Source organism: Oryzias latipes, chromosome 7 (genome assembly GCF_053564925.1).
Source record: "Oryzias latipes strain Hd-rR chromosome 7, Olatipes_Hd-rR_3.1".
Classification (NCBI taxonomy): Eukaryota; Metazoa; Chordata; class Actinopteri; order Beloniformes; family Adrianichthyidae; genus Oryzias; species Oryzias latipes.
The window spans coordinates 18,150,142-18,169,974 of record NC_136243.1 but is presented as its reverse complement, the minus strand read 5'-3'; the positions used below and the strand labels follow the sequence as shown (position 1 = coordinate 18,169,974).

Sequence of the window (19,833 nt, the reverse complement as noted above, 5' to 3'; positions counted from 1 at the left end):
CAGGCTCCTTTTATTGATCCACACATAATGTATGCATCCTGCTCATTAAGACACATGATGTATGCATGACTAACATTCTGCCCAGTTATTTTTTAACAGCGCCTCCAAGTTGACTCACATTCCTCTTTTGACCTTTGTCACCCTTCACTTACTCTTTTGACCTTTGTCTAAAGTTCTCTTAACCACATCCTTCACTTGAAGTCACAAGTTATCTCACACATGTCTCATGTTTGCTTGACTCACGTATAAAACATTAATATACTTTTAATTATAGTTCCCACAACTTCTTATGCTGTCGACACCAGAAATGTAATGCAGCGGCAGGAAAACTCAGTTGGTTAAGTGCAGAACTGGCTCATGGGAAATCAGAGTTTGATTCCCAGGGGTCGTGATGAGCTTAACCCAGTGTGGGTTAACCACAAAGTTGCCCAAGTCTGGGTCTCCCTGTGTCGGCCCCCATCCCGGAAAAAATCCAGGGGTTTGTCGGGAAGGGCATCAAGAATAAAAATCTCTGCCAAACCGCCTGTGAATCAGTAAAAGCTGATACACTGCTAGTGTGAGGCCTGCTGCTCTGCTGACCTGCTGCTGCTTCAGTCTACTCCTTTTGTGGGACCTGCTGCTCTGCATTCAACTGGGCCAATAGCTTTGCCAAACAATTGCTCCATCTGTGGGACTTAAAGCTTCTACAGCCTTGGAACATCAACTAAAGCAGGTACTAATGTCACGCAATAAGTCCAAAATGGTGCTTCAGAATGAAGAGGAGGTTGTCACTATGGAGGTCTTAAAAGCCTGGACCTCAAATGTTCAAAACCATGGATCACTTCAGCTACAATAAAATCCTTGAAGACCAAGCAGATGTTATATAAAAAATACCTGACTTGTCCTACTCCGTACAATCACTTAGAATTCAAAAAATATAGAAACAGACTAAACCATATCATAAGAGGAGCAAAGGTACACTTTTGCAATACAAAGTTAGCCCAGCATAAAAACAATGTTGCCTGCCTCTGAAAAACTATCAACACAATACTGAATAAAAACACTACTTAAAAACAGCTATCCAATGAATTTCAGGTTTATGATCATCATGTTTCAAACCCTCACTAAATTGCTGCAAAATGTAAACTCATTTTTTTCTGAGATAGGCCCTACTCTGGTTTCAAGGATCCCACCTAGTCAACAGGGACCATTGGAGTATCTAAATTATTCCATTACTAAGGAATTTAACTTATCACTAACAACTGAGAATGAAGTAAGAGATATTATTCTTAGCTTAAAAGACAGTTAACCTGGTTATGACAATATTGATAGTAATTTGTTAAAATCAATCTATGTCTTTATTATTAAACTACTGACATATGTTTTTAATCTCTCTCTGGTCAAAGGTATTGTACCCATTGAGCTAAAGAGAGCAAAAATTACTCCAGTTTATAAAGATGATGATCCAACCCACTTCAATAATTATAGACCAATTTCTGTCTTACCAGCTGTTTCTAAGATTCTTGAAAAAATTGTCTATCAAAGATTAATAGATCATCTTGAAAACAATAACATATTATACCCTTACCAGTATGGTTTTAGGAAAAAACATACCACTTACATGGCACTGGTGCATTTAATTACTGAAATCTATAAAGAAAAAAATAGAAAAGAGAACACAGTTGGTATCTTTTTAGATTTGTCAAATGCATTTGACACTGTTAACCATACTATTCTTTTGGATAAACTTGCACTTCTTGGCATCACAAACAACTCTATACTTTGGTTTACTAGTTATTTAACTGATCAATATCAAACCTTAGACTATAATGGACTGGAGTCCTCCCCCTCTTCTTCTAAAATGTGGTTTACCTCAAGGTTCCATTTTGGGTCCTTTGTTATTTTTATTATACGTCAATGATCTACCCAATGCATCAGTTAAACTTTCTAAAATATTATTTGCAGATCACACCATTTATTCTATTCCTATAAGGATTTAGATATTCTTAACAATGTTGTAAATTATGAACTTGACAAGATATCTACTTGGTTTAAAGCTAACAAATTGTCACTCATTATAAAAAAACCACACTTTTTATTGTTTGGTCTATAGTCAAATGCCATGGATTTCTCTTTTAAAATACAAATTGATAATATTCCAATCAAAATGAATCCTTATCCTGGAAACCTCATGTTAGTTTTATTAGTACCAAACTTGCCAAAATGGTGGGTATCCTAGGTAAAACCCGTCATTTGATGAATACAAAGGTTGCAATTATGTTGTACTATTCAATGATATATCCATATATTAGTTACTGCAATATTGCTTGGGCTAGTACACATCAAACTAAACTTGAACCTATTCTGCGTCTGCAAAAACAAGCTCTGAGAATAATATTCAATGTAGGAGATAGGCATTTATCTCAAGCTTTGTTTTGTCAGGCCAGTGTCCTGAGTATCTATCCAGTCAACCAACTTCAAACTGGTCAGTTTGTTTTCAATTCTATTGGAAAACTTCTTCCCCAACATTTCACCAACATGTTCAATTTAATAACGAATTTCATGAATATCCCACTCGGGGTGGCTGTCTCATCAGAGCACCTTTCTCTCGCATAACTCAGTCACAGTTCCATCCATCCATCTTCCTCCGCTTATCCGGGACCGGGTCGCGGGGGCAGCAGACTGAGCAGAGATGCCCAGACTTCCCTCACCCCAGCCACTTCCTTCAGCTCCTCTGGGGGGACCCCGAGGCGTTCCCAGGCCAGCCGAGAGACGTAGTCTCTCCAGCGTGTCCTGGGTCTTCCCCGGGGCCTCCGCCCAGTGGGACATGCCCGGAACACCTCTCCAGGGAGGCGTCCAGGGGGCATCCGGACTAGATGCCCAAGCCACCTCAGCTGGCTCCTTTCGATGTGGAGGAGAAGCGGTTCTACTCCGAGCTCCCCGCGGCTGACCGAACTTCTCACCCTATCTCTAAGGGAGCGCCCAGCCACCCTACGGAGGAAGCTCATTTCAGCCGCTTGTATTCGGGACCTCGTTCTTTCGGTCATGACCCATAGCTCATGACCATAGGTGAGTATTGGAACGTAGATCGACCGGTAAATTGAGAGCTTTGCTTTTCGGCTCAGCTCTCTCTTCACCACAACGGACCGATAGAGCGACCGCATAACTACGGACGCCGCTCCGATCCGCCTGTCAATCTCACGCTCCGATCTTCCCTCACTCGTGAACAAGACCCCAAGGTATTTAAACTCCTCCACCTGGGGCAAGGACACTCCATCGACCGAGAGATGGCAAACTACCTTTCTCCGGTCAAGGACCATGGCCTCAGATTTAGCGGTGCTGACCCTCATCCCAGCCGCTTCACACTCGGCCGCAAACCGCCCCAATGCACGCTGGAGGTCCCGGTTCGATGAAGCCAACAGGACAACTTCATCTGCAAAAAGCAGAGAGGAAATCCTGTGGTCCCCAAACCAGATCCCTTCCGGCCCCTGGCTGCGCCTAGAAATTCTGTCCATAAAAACTATGAACGGAACCGGTGATAAAGGGCAGCCCTGCCGGAGTCCAACGTGGACCGGGAACAGGTCTGACTTACTGCCGGCTATGCGAACCAATCTCCTACTCCGGTCATACAGAGACCGGACAGCCCTCAGTAAGGCTCCCCGGACCCCATACTCCCAGAGCACCCCCCACAGGATGCCACGGGGGACGCGGTCGAACGCCTTCTCCAAATCCACAAAACACATATGGACTGGATGAGCGAACTCCCACAATCCCTCCAGCACCCTAGATAGGGTGCAGAGCTGGTCCACTGTTCCACGACCAGGACGGAAACCGCACTGTTGTTCCTGAATCCGAGGTTCGAGTTTTATTATCAGTCACAGTTTAGTGTCCTAAACAGAGGATGTAAAATTTGGAACAGTCTTCCTTCCTCTTTCAAAGTACTTTCACAAATTCAGTTTAAAAAAGCTCTAAAAAGCTTTCTTCTTAACAATGGTACTTTTCCATATGCCATGCATTTTTAGTTTGATAAAAGAATGTAAGTGCATGAATTGAATATGTATTGATTTTTTATGTATTGTATTTACTGAACGGTATTGTTTTTTAGCTTATAGACTTTTTATGGTGGTTGCCACATGTTAAGCCCCTTGTGGGTTTCTGGCAACCATCCATCACATCCGCATTGTTTAATATTCTGTTTTTATTTACCTTTTTTGATATGTGATAAATGAAATAAAAATAAAAAAGAGTTATGATGAAAGGTGAACAAACAAGAACTAGCGCATTAAAGGACTTATTTAACGCAGGTTCTTAAATGCTCATTTAGAATATAGTGTTCACACTGGACAGTCGCTACCTGATAATAACACATGGACTCACAGCTGGAGGAGGCTTGGTGCAGATGTTGAAGCTGCAGCCTTTTTCTTTCACAGCTCTATTCGGATATATAAAAGATTTGGTATCATATAATTCTGGCCAGGCGCAAACTGCAATTATTTTTTCTTCTTCTTCATGATGCTACCTATTTTTCACTACCAAATCCGAGTTCATGATTGATCAGAGTTTAACTGGTTTAAACTTTCAACGCACGTGTAGAGCCTAAAAACTGACTTAAAAACGTAAATAGTGATGCATGATTGCATGAGCCTGAATCGCAAAAAAATGATTTAGAAGCAATTACATCTGGGATCTGAAATTTTCAACTGCTGGTTTCAGTGTGAACTAACGTAACTTATATGCAAAAAATAAGAAAAACAACGAATCAGTTACTGTTTTGTGTTAATTACTGTTTTGTCCATTCAACTTAAAAACTAAAATTTCCACATGAATAGTTCCAAGCCTTGATAAAATGAGTCATTAAGCTGGATCCCTGCCTTTTATTTAAGGCAAAGCGGTGCGCCTTTGTTCAGACACATTACAGATACAGAGAGTTTAAAATGCTTTACAGAGGCGCAGAAAGTGTTGGCAAGACATCAATAAAACATTGAAACAAAAAACTGAAAAACATATTAATACAGAAAATAAATGTAAGAAGGGAAGCTGAGGTAGTGCAGCATCTGAACTGCAAACAAAGCCACAAAATGTCTAAATGTCTAACAAATGCACCAAAGTTTTATGTTTAAAAACCTGGATCTAGAATAGAATCTTCCACAAATAACAAATGTTGAGATGCGTTTTCAAATCATTTTAGATTCACAGTTCTGCTATAGAATATTTTGGGTATTAAATGTTGTGTACTAATATAGCACTTTTCACCTTTCTTGGAAGAACAAAGAAAACTTGCGTCACACACACCCACACAAGAGGCTAACCAGTATGCTGGGTTCAGCGTTTTTTCCCATTCACAGATAGGCAGAGCAGAACCTCACTGGGACGCAGAGGTCAACCAAATACCTCTGCATCACAACCACCAATTAGTGCCCCAATAAAGGCTTGTTTTCCTTTTTCCTACAGTTTAAAATATGTAAAAAAAAAAACAACATAAAAATACAGATAATGTCATGTACATTAAAAAGAACTGCAAAGAAAATATTTGTAATAGATTTTTGTACAGCCAAAAAAGACAATATACTACTTGCTCAAAAAGATGTACTTGTAGCAGTGTAAATGCATGCAATTTCAAGTGTCAAGTTGAGACTATATAGGAAATAGCTTTTGCTGGTAATCAGAATATCACAAACAATTATCTTGTAACCCATGTTCTTTATGCATGCAGGTTGCATTTCCAGCCTTGGATTTCGGCAGTGCTTGCGAGGAAGCTCGAAAAAAGCGGGTACATGAATACTAAATGTTTGCAAGAGAACTATAACTAAAACTTCTATCACTGACCTCCATCTCACCAATTTTTTCCTTTTTCAGGATCTCTTGGTTCGAACTAAAAGAAGATGGGTCTTATCTACTATTGAACTTGAGGAGGAAATGATAGTGAACTACCCGTATTTTATATCAAAGGTTAAACAAGTATAATCTAAAGTTAATCTGTTTTTGCAATACAAACGTCTTAGTTTGAATTTGTTTCTTTTAGATGTATAATGACAAGATACAGGGAAAAGACTTTAGGTTTGAAATAACCGGAGAGGCTGTGACTGAAGGGTATTTAACCATTAATGAAAATACTGGAGAAGTCTTCGTGCTCAAATCTATTGACAGAGAGAAGTACCCCTGCTTCCATGTGAGTCAATATGAAATTGGAGATATATCTACAGTGGAGCAATAAAGTATTTTGGAAGGAGTTGAAAGTCTGTCTTGCCCAGCGACAGCCCCAAAACATCACTGCTCTAGATGAGATCTGCATGGAGGAATGGGCCAAAATACCAGCAACACAAAATTTTGTAAAGACTTACAAAAAATGTTTGACCACTGTCATTGACAAAAAAGGGTATTTTAACAATATTAACAAAGTATTGAGATGAACTTTTGTCATTGACCAAATACGTATTTCCCACCATAATTTACAAATAAATTCTTTGAAAATCAGACTGTGATTTTCTGGATTGTTTTTCTCCTTTTGTCTCACATAGTTGAGGTATACCTATGATACAAATTACAGGCCTATCTCATCTTTTAAGTAGGAGAACTTGCACAATGAGTGGCTGACTAAGTACTTTATTGCCCCACTGTACAAAGAAAAGCATTTTAATTGTAGCTATAATGCTTTTAACCAGAGTGCTTTATTCCACAGGTCATTTTTAATGTGTATGACACAGACACCAATCAAAAAATAGACAAGGAGCTGGCATTTGATGTGGAAGTAAAAGACATTAACGACAATCCACCAAGGTTTACCAAATTTCCCAAAACATTCACAGTAAATGAAAGCCAAGCGGAAGGTGGGTTTCACTTAAAAGAGTGAGGAGAAGTACACACACTTCTAAAGTTAGTTGTTGGATTCTAATGAAACTAAAACACACTATAGGTTGGGGGATTGATCTGAGTATAGATATTATCGACACCGAGGTAAAGTATTGACTTAAGCATGGTGTCTCTGTCTGCCATGTTGCCTGATTAGACAAAAAAGAAAAAAAAAACTTCCAATTTGAGCAAAAACCGACCCAATTTGAGTGGAAAACTGCCCAATCTGGCAGACTACCTTTCCTGCTTCATCAGAGAGTAGAGAGAGCCACATATTTGCACACAAATATATGTGCATGGCTGTGTCTGCAGTTCTCTTCTCCCTCAGGGGAGGTGTCAGATGCGTAGAACACATTTCACACGATGTGTGACAACTAAGGGACTTTGTCTTAACTTTATTACAGTAAATCTTTTATTTTATTATTATTATTTTTTTTTACTTGTTACTTAGTTGTTTTATTACTGCCTTTGTTGTAAAAAATATATACACTTATGGTGCTATTTATTTTTGTTTCATTGTAGTAGCTTTTTAAAAAATGTTATACTAGTTACTGTTTCTTTACTATTATTGTAGTATGCCATTACTAATATACATGTTCTATATTTGATGCATGTTCAGTTCAGATTGTGGTGAATAGTTAAACATTTTTATTTGGTCAAAGCCTGTCCTATGTTTTATTGTACACTTAATTTACAAAAAAATGTGGTTTTCCAAAATTATTCTATAATCAAAAATTTCACTAAAAAAGTATTGGTATCAATATCTGTGATATGGCCCCCTGTAATTACTTGGTATCGGATTGAAACCCAAAGTCCCAGTATCGCCCACCCCTGAAATACACATTTGCTGTATTTCCATTACGTACTTGCGCACATTTTTTCTGTTTCTGTTGTGAAACTGGTGGGTTTTGTAGAATCCAATCGCGGACATGAAAATAGAGTGGTGAACAGGTTATATTTTTATGAGGCAGAGGGGATGAATGGAGGAGAGGAGAACAGGCCGGCAGGTGAGTAGACTGGGGGAGCTTGCAGACAGGGATGAAGGCAGATGACCAGACTGCCAGAGTTTGCTGATAGACAGGGAGGCAAATTAACGAGCTGGCAGGAATTCATGAGGCACAATAATCTGGCGTTTGCCGAAAGGTTCCATCCCAGAATAAATGGTCCCTGTTATGAGCTGCAGGTGACGAGATGATGAGGAGCAGGTGTAGAGTAGTCACTGAGGAGACACGGCCACTGAACCACAGCAGAGACATTGATTTCTTAACCAGGCCATGGAGCGCTAAGCTCTTTGCATGTGGGGGCAGCTAAAGATGAAGCAATTTTGGGAAATCGTGTTTGGTGATCCAGCAATTCTGCATGATACGCTCAATTTTTGGTCATATGACTCATTTAATTTGAAAACAGTGTTTCCATTGCAGTTTTGCAAAATATTGTCTGTACATTTCTATACGTCTCAAAGCGCAAAAACGTTTTCAAATGAATGTGAATCTTTTCAAAATTGCATTAGGGGATTCATTATCGCAAATCCAGTTTGTGTTATTTAATAGTCATTAGAATCACAGCTATTGATAATGAAATGTCATTGCGTAAAACTAAGGTTTAGAAATTAATAAAATCTGCAACATTATCTTTAGTTCAATTGACCACTTTTCTAAAATAAAGTTGTCTGTTTCTCTTCTGAAAGGATCTCTGGGTGTGGAAGTGATTGCTCAAGACATAGATGAGAAGAATACAAAAAATTCTACGTTCAACATCACTGTGGTTCAACAGACTCCACTAGAGCCCAATATCCAGGCAAAATGGATTGATGAAAGAACTGTTCATCTTAACTTCACTGGATGTTTTGATTATGAAGTAAACCCAATTGGTCCTTTTTTTTAAATCAGTAGTTCTTACACTCTTAGACTCGTCTGAATTTCAATTTTTAATGTTTTAGAAAGCAAAGGAGTACAAAATTACTCTTGAAGCAAAGGATCATGGAACGCCTCCACTGTCAAGCACGGCAGTTATAACGCTGAATGTTAGAGACACAAACACACATATGCCAGAGTTCAAGAAGAAAGAGGTAAGTTTTGCTTATAAATATATTTTTGTTGGTTTTGTAAAGTTTTTAAGTTGTCAGGGAGGGAGTCACTGGCTCCCCAACCCCCAGCTGAGGACAAAAGACTCTTAACGACCATAAACCATAAGTTGACAATACCTTCCAGTTTCAGGTCTGACTCCTCCCCCACGAGCGCATAGATGCCAGCTCTTTTACCAGCTATTTCAGAATTGACAAGGCTTTTTGGAAGAGGTGAAACGTCTTCTATCTTTAAAAACCAAGTCCAGATGACAGCCCTTAAAACTACTTCTAAGATCATATAAATAGTTTATTAAGGACTCGTTAAAGTCTTATAAATAGTTTATTAAGGACTCTTATTATAAAGCGTTACCAAAGAGATTATTTATCTTAACTCGTTTTGATCGCTGGCCGGTAGTCTCGCCTAAAAAGGTTCTCTCCCTCTATGAGGCTTCATTAACAACTGTTTGCTGTTGGAGCGGCCTGCAAGAATAACCTGTTGAGTCATTTCAATCAATCATCTACCTCCCAAAGCCCTCTCTCTCCACTTATCTCTATTTTAAGCAAATTTTCCTGCCCTCTTAGCCCCCAAACAAGTCATGACAAACGCTCACCTTTACTGTGTTTGGTTCTGAAGCGGGTTTTCCTAGTTGAATTCAACAAAGCTACTAGCTCATCAAATGCCTCAGACTAGAGCTCCCACTCAGGACTTGGTGATCAGGGACAGGGGCTCAGGTCTGCCCCTGAAGGTGGACATCTGCCTGGCTCTTCCCTATGATCTAGGTCTAGAAGTTGAATGTGTCTTACATTGTGTCTGCTTCTATTTTCTATCTAGACGGTAGGGATACTGGTTGGGATTTATGGCTCTTTTTAAGAAGCCAGCCTGGAGTGTATTCATTTAATCCTGGAAATAATCCCAGGGAGGATTGATGGGCTCAGAGCCGGTTTAGCTCGTGCTGGTTTGCGGCGCCTTCCGTTCGTGAAACCAGGGTTCGACTCCGGGCTGCTCCCTGTTCCCTTCTCTACCTCTGTGCCGGTCCCAAGCCCGGTTGCTTTGAGAGGGTTGCATCAGGAAGGGCATCCGGCATAAAAAACATTGCCAAGTTTACCATGCGACTCGTTCGCTGTGGCGACCCCTGATGGGAAAAGCTGAAAGAGAAACAGGATTGATGGGCTCAGATCTGGATCCAAATAAAATAAAATTTAGATTTTCCACTAATAAATGAGTTCAAATTATTTTGGAAATATCAATTTTAGCTTTACTTGACATGTGTAGACAAGATTTTAAAGTCTGGATTCACTGCCATTATATACAGTGGGTATGTATAAGGAGTGTGTTTGTGTACTTTGAATTAGAGGGCTGCATTGGGATTGGGTCCTGCCGGGTCCCGCGGGACCCAACCCAAATCTCGCGGGATTGGGCGGTTTGAATTGTGCTGCGGGCGGGAGCAGGCGGCTAAAATAAAAACCCGCGGGATACGTGTTGCCATGAATATCTCATGAATATATAATAGCAGACTACGTTAGGCTGTGCGGCTGTTGGATTCCTATGTACTGAAGCTCCGTGAAGGCACCAGGTAGAGACGCCCAATGGCCTCTGTCATCTAACCTGTTGTTGGGGGTGTGCAACGCCCCGCCCCGCCTCTTACTAAGAGCACGCTTTAGGCCGTCTGTCTGCGCGCGCACACACGCACACACGCACACTTTTAACCGAACAGGATTTGTGAAAATATATTTAATAATTAAGTTGCAAATTACACAAAAGAGGAATGCAGGAAAAGATGAGGCTGGAAGAGGGACATGAATCTCTTTAATAATATCAATACAAATACACTTTTTTTTCCTGCGGGACGGGAGACGATACAAAATCAATGCATCTCTATTACTGTGCGGGACTAAATTCTATTAGTTTTGCGGGTGCGGGCGGGATTGGACATACATATTGCGGGTGCGGGCGGGAGTGTAACGCATACGTTGCGGGAGCGGGCGGGATTGGTCAGAAATTCAGCGGGCGCGGGCGGAAGCGGGATGAAGAAAATGGTCCTGCGCAGGGCTCTACTTTGAATTATGTTATTAATGCAATAGCTAAACCAGACGGCCTGTGACCGCTGAAGGAATCATTTGGTCCAGTTTCTTACACGCAAAACTGAGGGACAGCTGTAAAAGTTCACTACTGTTTTTATAAAAATACACTTTTTGTGACCATAAGGTAATTTAGTTATAACATGTAACCTTAAAATGTTGGCAACATTTAAACTATAACAGTATTATTTTCTACATGATGATTTGGATGTATTTTAATCTGAAAGATAAGAACATTTGTTTTATACTTAATTAACCATTCTGACAATAGATTTAATCATTTGACTCAGTCAGGCCCTGCCACAAACTGGCGAACTGTCCATGGTGCCCGCTGCCTTTGCCCACAAGTGGCCGGGATAGGCTTCGGCAGCCCCGTGACCCCGAAAGGGATAAAACGGAAGAAGATGTCTGAATGAATGAATTGAGTAAAAACATCTGACATATGTTCATTTTGGAGGTTTGATTAAACCCATAAGGCCTCTTAATTAAGTGTCATGTCAGGAGTGGAATGTAGAGAGCCACCAGGGAAAAGTTCAGTAATGCCCCCCTGCTCCACACTGCTCATTAAAATTATAAGGCAATAATCATTACAGAAATCTTGTAAAAAATAAAACAAACTCAAGAAAACAACATAAACATTATAACCCAATGTAAAGCTCTGAGAAGTATTAGTTAAACTACGGCAACACATTGTGACCATAAAATAAATAGTGTTTAATTTCAAGACTCAATGTACTCTTTTTCCTTGTGGAAAATATTACATTGATAACATCTATAACAAAATTGTTAAACAAAAGATTAAGTAAAACAAGACATACATGTTAGACAATGGTAACAAGAGGGCAAGAAAGATCACTACACTCAATTATACTTCTTTGAATTGTACATGTTTTAACTAATCAATTTATATGTACTTCAATCTGCATTGTAACTCTTTTGTAATTGTTAAACATTTGTTGTATTTTTTTGTTGATTCTTGTCCAGGGCTCCCTTGAAAAAGAGGATTTTTATCTCACTGGGACCCTCCTGGTAAAATAAAGGTAAAAAAAATAAGAAAAAACATAGCAACAAAACCTGTGGGCACCAATATTAGATTTAAAACAAAAATTGTAGTTTGGATCCTGCAAAAATTATGTGTTAAAAAAGAATTCAATTCAGACATTAGATAAATAAACCATTGGAATAAAACATGGAAATAATACCATCTGCTGTATAGTGAATGCAAAATCACTGTTATCCATGTGGGATGCTTTCTTCTGGCGACCACTGCCACTTAAAGGAGGATGTCGTGAGTCGAACAGATCCCACTATTTGATTCAGCTGACTACACCCACAACAAAAGCTAATATTGACAAAACTAGCAAAACATTATCCATGAGTTACAGGCCTGGAAAGAACAGTCAGGGTCACAGATGCAAAATGCAAAAAGAGCTGGATAGTGGCCTTGTGGTTAGAGTGTCTGCTAACTGGAAGGTCGTGGGTTCAATCCCAGGCCGAGACATACCAAGAAATGTGACCCAGTGGCTCCCTGCTTGACACTCTGCATTAAGGGGGTTGGATTGGGGGGTTGAACCACCAAATGGTGCCCGAGCGTGGCTCATCTGCAGCTCACTCAGCTTTTTTTTGTTTTTAATTTAAGTGTCTTCCACAGAAAAAGACCATTTTCATCCCAAATTGGAAAAATTTAATCTCTTGACTGGCTCTGCAAACTCCTATTAGAGCACAATAGGAGCCAGTAGGAGAAAGTTTGTCTTTTCTTGCCCCCGCGACCAAATTCAGGATAAGTGATAGAAATGAACTACTAGAAGTATGGATAACTAATGGATAATCGTGCAACATCTACATTGTTGTTGTTTTTTTCAGTTCCAGACTGAAGTACATGAAATGAAACTCTACAGGGATGTCTTCAGATTTCCAGTAGAGGACAAAGACACTCCCAACACTGATGGCTGGCATGCCAAGTTCTTCTTCATCAGCGGAAATGAGGAAGGAATTTTCAAAGTGGAAACTGACCCAAAAACAAATGAGGGTATTTTTAATATTGTCAAGGTAATAACATTTTTTTCCTGTCCGAGAGAATCCTTACATTTGTTTTGTAAAACATATTTGCTAAGTATCACATTACTAAAATATTTTTCTTAATACAATGCATTAGTTCACAATTTGATTTTATTTCTGATTCAGTGCCATTTGGTTAGAAATTGTTCTCATTTCCACTTTTAAAAATGTTCTTTGGATCATAAAAGACTATTTTCAAGCTGATAAAAGGATCAATTCTTTCATGTGAAAACTAACAAAACTACAGGATTATTTTGCCTGAGAAAAATTATTTTGGAAAACAACTGATTTGTGGATTTATTGCAGCATTTTCAAAACTTTGTAACAAATATTAGTCCAATTTGTTGATTATAATTTTCTACATGGCTCAAAAAGTAGTTGGACCTCTATTAATTTCTGTGTGTCTTTTGCAGGAAAAGAATTATGAAATCACCACGATGGTTGAGTTGGAGATTGGGGTAGAAAACATTGAACCATTTACTAAGTGTGTGAATGGCAAACTGATTAAACAGGACGGAAAACTTTATCGTCCTGACTCAATCAGTGTCACAATTACTATAATTGATGACAATGACCCACCAGTGTTTCAGCCACCAAAAGCTGATGTATATGAGAAAGAAGAATCAGAGCCAGGCAGGGTGCTCTTCACCCCAAAGGTTTATGATCCAGACTCTTCTTCTTTCAGGTAAAATATTTGTGGACTGCATGTAAACTGTGAATGTAAGAAAGTCATAAACAACTAATATTATTTTCTTGCTTACATTTAAATAGTAGTTGCTACTCTCTTTTCTCTGTTTCCAGGTTTGAATTAGTAGAAGATCCAGCTAACTGGGTGTCTATTGATGAAAAAACTGGAGAAATCAAGGGAACTAAGAAGATGGACAGAGAATCACCCTTCGTGGATGATGACAATGTTTACAAAATCATTATTGCTGCCATAGATGATGGTACTGAAACAAACCTGAAACATAGTTTGATAATGCTGTTCTTAGCAAATCAGTTAAATTGAAAGATTTTCATTTTTGTGATTTTGAAGGTAAACCTCCAGCCAAAAGTTTTTGTAATGTCAGTATTCACTTGAGGGACATCAATGACCACAAGCCACAACTGGTCAACAACAGCCTCATTTTGTGTGGAAACAAGAACAACAAAGTGATGATACCTGTGCAGGATTTGGATGCTGACCCCTATAGTGGACCATTTTCTTTCTATTTTGATAATGAGGAAGACGAGATGCATTGGGAACTAGATCCTGCTTATGGTCTGTAAACATCTGTTAATCCATTTGACTAAACTAGAGCATAAAGCAGCTACATATCTGTCTTTACATGTTTCACCAGGTCAGCAAGGTGGCCTTGTCAGCCTGAAGCCACTCCCCTATGGAAAATATTCTATACCACTGCGGATGCAAGACCAACAGAACAATGAGGGACATGAGACACTGGAAGTGGTGGTGTGTGACTGTGAGGAGAAGAATACATGTTGTTCAAAACTGGCACTTTCAACTAACCTTGGAGGACCTGGCTTTGGACTTTAGTTGGAATCCTTCTATTTTTAAGTTAGGACATATACAGTGGAGGAAATAAGTATTTGATCCCTTGGTAATTTAGTAGGTTTGCCCACTTACAATGAAATCAATGACGGTCTTCTGGTTAATTGTCAATTCTAAACTCTTCCCCATACTGAACTGAACTGAGACAAATGAACCAAACCGAACCAATGTAATGACATCTGGGGAACCTGTGTAGGTGCTTTGAGTTCAGTAAATGAGTAATTGGTGAAACTGAGTTCATAACTTTACTGTCCTGCAAAATTTGGGCAGATTTCTTTTTTTTTCTTTTCTCGAAATTCTATATTCATGGGTTTTATGACCTGGAACCCCAATTTATGTAAAAAAAAATAAGTAAACAAATGATTGAAACCAATTACAAAAATATACTTTCTTGGATAAGCATTCCAAGAAAGTTTAGTTTTTGAATGGAGTTGTGGAAATGAATACACTTTCTTATGATATTCAATTTTTTTAACCCTTGTGTTATGTTATGTAGGTCAAATTGACCCGTTATAAAATTTGAACATCAAGGAAAAATAGTTAAAAGTATTTTTCAGCATGCATACTATAGGTGTTGTGACTTTTGACAGGAACCATGTATGTTCTCGCGGGAAAACGCAACCCACATTCAGTGGACACTCAACAGGGGAGGGGCAAAACATATAAAGATTCTCTGCATGGGAGTCCTTCCTGTTGCACAGGCAGAACTTTACAAAATGAGCAGCAGAAGCAGAACGATGACAGTCCAGGAGGCTCTGGAAGTCATCACTGATCATGGTCAGAAGAAGAATCTCTTGAGCTAAATTTTGATTCTAATGATTCTGATTTTGAACCAGATGAAGGAATTGTTATTCCTTTTCCTCCAAGCAAGACATCCATTTTAAAGAATGGTGAAGTACATTGGTCTTCATCCCCAAATATGCGTCAGACAAACCTGTCTGCAGAAAACATGATAAAGACAGTGCCAGGGCCCACTAGGACGGCAGTGACTCATGTGACCATGTCAATTCAATTGAATTCAATTTTATTTACAAAGCCCAAATTCACAACAACAGTCGTCTCGATGGGCTTCGTGTCGGTAATTGAAAAAGTAAAGCATAAAATCAAAAGGATCATAAATACATAGAATTCAATAGGAAAATACTAAATTGAACTAACTAAACAGACTGAACTAAACAGTCATCCCTTCCCTTAGACCCTCCTTCGCGGTAAGGAAAAACTCCTAAAAAAAACAGATTCCGGAAAAAGCTAAGAAACCTCATTGGAGCCCACATTAAGGAGGGATCCTCCCCCAGGACGGGCAGGCAATTTACCAGAACCCATAGAGAAGAATTAATTTATCTAACCCTACAACTACATATTTAAAGTCCAGTAGACGAGTTTCATCCAGATGGAGTTTGGGGGGACGGCCCGGAAACAGGATCCAGGTCAAGACAAGCATGACCTGTGCGAAATGCGCAAAATTAATTTTCACAAAGCACAGTGTGATGACTTGTCACTCTTGTGCTGTGTATATGTACAGACCCACATACAACTTCATATTGCGATTGCTTGTCTGTTGTATTGTGATTTTGTTTTTTTCTGGTTCACAGTGCATGTATGTAAAACAAAATTTCAGATTGTTTCAATGTTATGTAAAACTATAGTATTTTATATGGTAGTCTTTCAAAAGTAATACAGCAGTGAAATTTTTTTAAAAAGTTTGAACGTGTATTTTTAAGAAAAACAAGTGAATTATCGAATAATTGAACCACTAGCTGTTAGAGGTAAGGAACACCATTTCACTAAGTTTTGATAGAATAATTAATAATGGAGTTAGTAATGAAATATTCACACTGCTTGTTAGGATTTTTTTTAGTTTCAGACATCTTTTAATTAATAAAATATGCCCCGGGGCAAATTGACCCAGGAACATCATCTCTGTTCCTCACAAAAGAACATAACAGGAGGGTTAAAGGGTCTGTATTAGCCAAGTATTGACTGTATTTCATATCTTCTTATTCTTTCCATCCACCTAACAGGTACAAATTGGGCAAAGAAAGAATGAAATTTGTATAGCGTTTCAGTGTGGTTCCTAAAAACACCAGGGTGGATGCTTCAGACTAAAACAGACACAGCAGCACACACAATTTGCAGACTGGTCTTACCTTTACTTATAACTGAAGTCCATTTACGTCTCTTTCTAGATAAAAAAAATAGTTTGAGAAAGATTTGGAAACTATTTGAAATGTTAAAACTCCAAGTCGTTAAACTGCAGCACTGATCCTCCGTTAATAATTACTTCAAATTTTGATCGAAAGTCCAATTATGAGACATTTTGTGAGCAGAGATATCACATCGGACATTTTTGGAATCCAGTCAGAGCAAAACAGAAAATAGTTCCTATCAAGTTTTAATGGTAACCATCCAAGAACAAATGCAAGCTTATATGCACCCTCCACATTTATTCATCTTTTAAACCTGTTTTTGCCCACTCATGGGCGATGACAGGGGACATTTTGGACAAGTCGCCCGTCTTTCACAGGGCCACAATCACACTTCCATGCACACTCACATTCACACCAAGCGACAAGTTAGAGTAACCAATTAACCTATGAAGTCCTGTAGGAGCAATTATTAGGAAATGGAAGACACACAAGACCACTGATAATCTCCCTTGATCTGGGATTCCCCGCAAGAGCCCTGCTGGGTCAAAATGATCACAAGAACGGCAAGCAAAAATCCCAGAACTACACAAGGGGGACTTTTTAATTTTTTTATTTTCTGTAAGGGAAGGTAAGAGAGGTGGTGGAACAGCATCAATTGGTCAACAAGGTTTAAAAACTGAAACCATTATTTTAACTGATTATCCTTCATTTGAGCATCATTCCTTCCTGTTCAGCAACCCACCTATTTTAGTAGTGACTGTTTATAGACCACCAAGTCCTCCCTCCGTTTTTTTACAAGATTTTTCTGAGTTTTTATCAGTCATTCTTCTGAGGCACAATAGGATTTTAATAACTGGATTTTAATCTTCACGTTGACAACATGGATGATCCTTCTGCCTCTGAGTTTTCCAATATTTTAAATAGTATGGATTTTACCCAGCATGTGGTATCTTTACCCGAGGAAACACTGGAGAGTTTTGTCCTGGTTGATGCAGATGTGCTTGGTCGAGTTTTTTCCCAAGCAAACACTACAACCTGCCTTTTAGATCCCATTCCCACTCCTCTTTTTAAAACATCTTGTGGATTTTTTGAGTCAGAGCTTTTAAACATTGTTCACTGCTCTCTTCAGACGGGGGTCTTCCCCTCTGCCTGTAAGACGGCGTTGGTGAGGCCCCTTCTGAAGAAGAGTAACTTGGATCCAAATATCATAGACAATTACAGACCTGTATCCAGCTGACCATTTTTTAGGTAAAATTATTGAAAACATTGTTTTTACTCAATTGCATGATTTTTTAAATGAACATAATGTTCTTGAAAAATGTCAATCTGGTTTTAGGACAAATCACAGTACTGAGACGGCCCTTTTAAAATTTTTAAGTGATATCAGACATAATTATGACTCGCAGAAACTTTCTGTTCTGGTACTGCTAAATCTTAGTGCCGCCTTCGATACGGTAGATCACCAGATTTTATTAGACAGACTTAGGAGTCGGGTTGGCCTCTCAGGACCCACTCTCAACTGGTTTCACTCCTATATCACAGATCAACACTTTTTTGTATGTAAGGATACTCGGCCCTCAAGATTCTATGAAATCAGTTGTGGGGTTCCCCAAGGGGTCGATTTTAGGTCCAATACTTTTTAATTTATATATGTTGCCTCTTGGGAATATCTTCAGGAGACACGGCGTTGACCTATACAGCTATGCTGATGATACACAGCCTTGCGTTGACTTTTACAGCTATGCTGATGATACACATATTTACATCGCCGTGTCTTCTGATGACCTTGAACCAACACCCTTTTTAACTGTATAATAGATATAAAGTCACGGATGGCAGAAAACTTCTTACAGCTCAACCAAAGCAAAAAAAAAGTTTTAATCATTGGTCCTGAGGACAAGAGAGAGATGATTTTAACCAAACTTAGGAAATTTAAACCTTCTCAATGTGTGAGAAACCTAGGCGTTCTTTTTGACTCTGAGCTGAGTTTTATTCCTCACATCAGAAACGTTGTAAAAACAGGATTTTATCATCTTAAAAACATTGCCAGAGTCCGCCCATTCCTCTCTCTTGTCAGCACAGAGGTGCTAATGCATGCTTTTATTTTTAGTCGTTTAGATTATTGTAATGCCCTGCTCTCTGGTTTACCCAAATAGTTGATCTCAAATCTACAATTATTGCAGAACTCAGCGGCACGAGTTCTGACGAGGACCAGAGGGTGGGAACACATTACAGCAGTTTTAAAATCGCTGTATTGGCCCCCGGTGCGTTTCAGAATTGATTTTAAAATTCTTTTAATGGTTTATTAATGTTTTAATGGTCTTGGGCCTTCTTATTTAAATTATATTATTTCAAAGTATGAACCCTCGCGGACCCTGAGGTCCTCCGGCACTCGCCTCTTAGTTGTTCCTCAGAGGTTTTTAAGAAGAGGCTCAAGACCTACCTTTTTAGTCTAGCTTTTACATGACTTTGATTATTGCTTATGTTTTTATTATTTATCTATTTATTAATTTATCTATTTTATTTATTTAGTTTTTAAGGACTATTATTATTATCTTTATGTTTTTAATATCCTACTCTCTTTTTTTATTATACTTATGATATTTAAGGTTATGTTTTAATCATCTTACGTATTCTATTTTTTGAATACAAATATTGCTATTTCCCTGTTTTTATTGTTGTTATTTTATTATAATTTGTATTCTGATATTTCATAATCCAGTGTTTCCTCTTGGGGATCCATTGTTCTGGGGCACCACCAGTTTAACCTGTAGGGGGTGCTGTTGCTGCGGTGCCCGGCTGGCTGGGGTCCCGCTCTGTGGTCTAATAGCCATGGAGTGGGCCCTAGGCTGCTCTGTGTTGGGTGGGCACTGTGGTAATGACTCCCGTGGTTGGGCTGGGCCTTGAAATGAATGGATCCCCATTATGTCTTTTTCTCACAGCAGTACCAAGCCAGACCTTCATTTAGCTACAGTTCTTTGTTTGTTCAGGGTTCTACTGAGGGAACGGGGTGGGTGGAGAAAGGAACCTGGTGGGGGGGGGGTCCCTTCTGTGTGTGATTGTCCTGTGTTTTCTGTTTTTAATAATTTTCCTTTTTTATGATT

The 19,833-nt window shown here is 39.0% G+C and overlaps 1 protein-coding gene across 5 annotated transcripts in view; it reads left to right on the top strand.

Moving 5' to 3' along the window:
- The window catches only part of LOC144981323 (cadherin-like protein 26), a 28,134-nt gene extending 11,635 nt beyond the window's left edge, over nucleotides 1-16,499 (top strand). For 3 of the 5 annotated variants that reach the window (XM_078950423.1, XM_078950424.1, XM_078950422.1), the window contains 11 exons: nucleotides 5,693-5,749; nucleotides 5,836-5,928; nucleotides 6,002-6,148; nucleotides 6,659-6,806; nucleotides 8,516-8,685; nucleotides 8,768-8,896; nucleotides 12,836-13,021; nucleotides 13,444-13,715; nucleotides 13,832-13,977; nucleotides 14,067-14,291; nucleotides 14,371-16,499. In XM_078950423.1, coding sequence (XP_078806549.1) covers nucleotides 5,896-5,928; nucleotides 6,002-6,148; nucleotides 6,659-6,806; nucleotides 8,516-8,685; nucleotides 8,768-8,896; nucleotides 12,836-13,021; nucleotides 13,444-13,715; nucleotides 13,832-13,977; nucleotides 14,067-14,291; nucleotides 14,371-14,567 — 1,653 coding nt within the window. In that variant the 5' untranslated portion in view covers nucleotides 5,693-5,749; nucleotides 5,836-5,895 and the 3' untranslated portion in view covers nucleotides 14,568-16,499. Of the gene's footprint in view, nucleotides 1-614; nucleotides 713-5,692; nucleotides 5,750-5,835; nucleotides 5,929-6,001; nucleotides 6,149-6,658; nucleotides 6,807-8,515; nucleotides 8,686-8,767; nucleotides 8,897-12,835; nucleotides 13,022-13,443; nucleotides 13,716-13,831; nucleotides 13,978-14,066; nucleotides 14,292-14,370 lie in introns of those variants that run through there. The other 2 variants (XM_078950425.1, XM_078950426.1) reach the window with 2 other exon arrangements.
- Nucleotides 16,500-19,833: the final 3,334 nt, after the last annotated feature.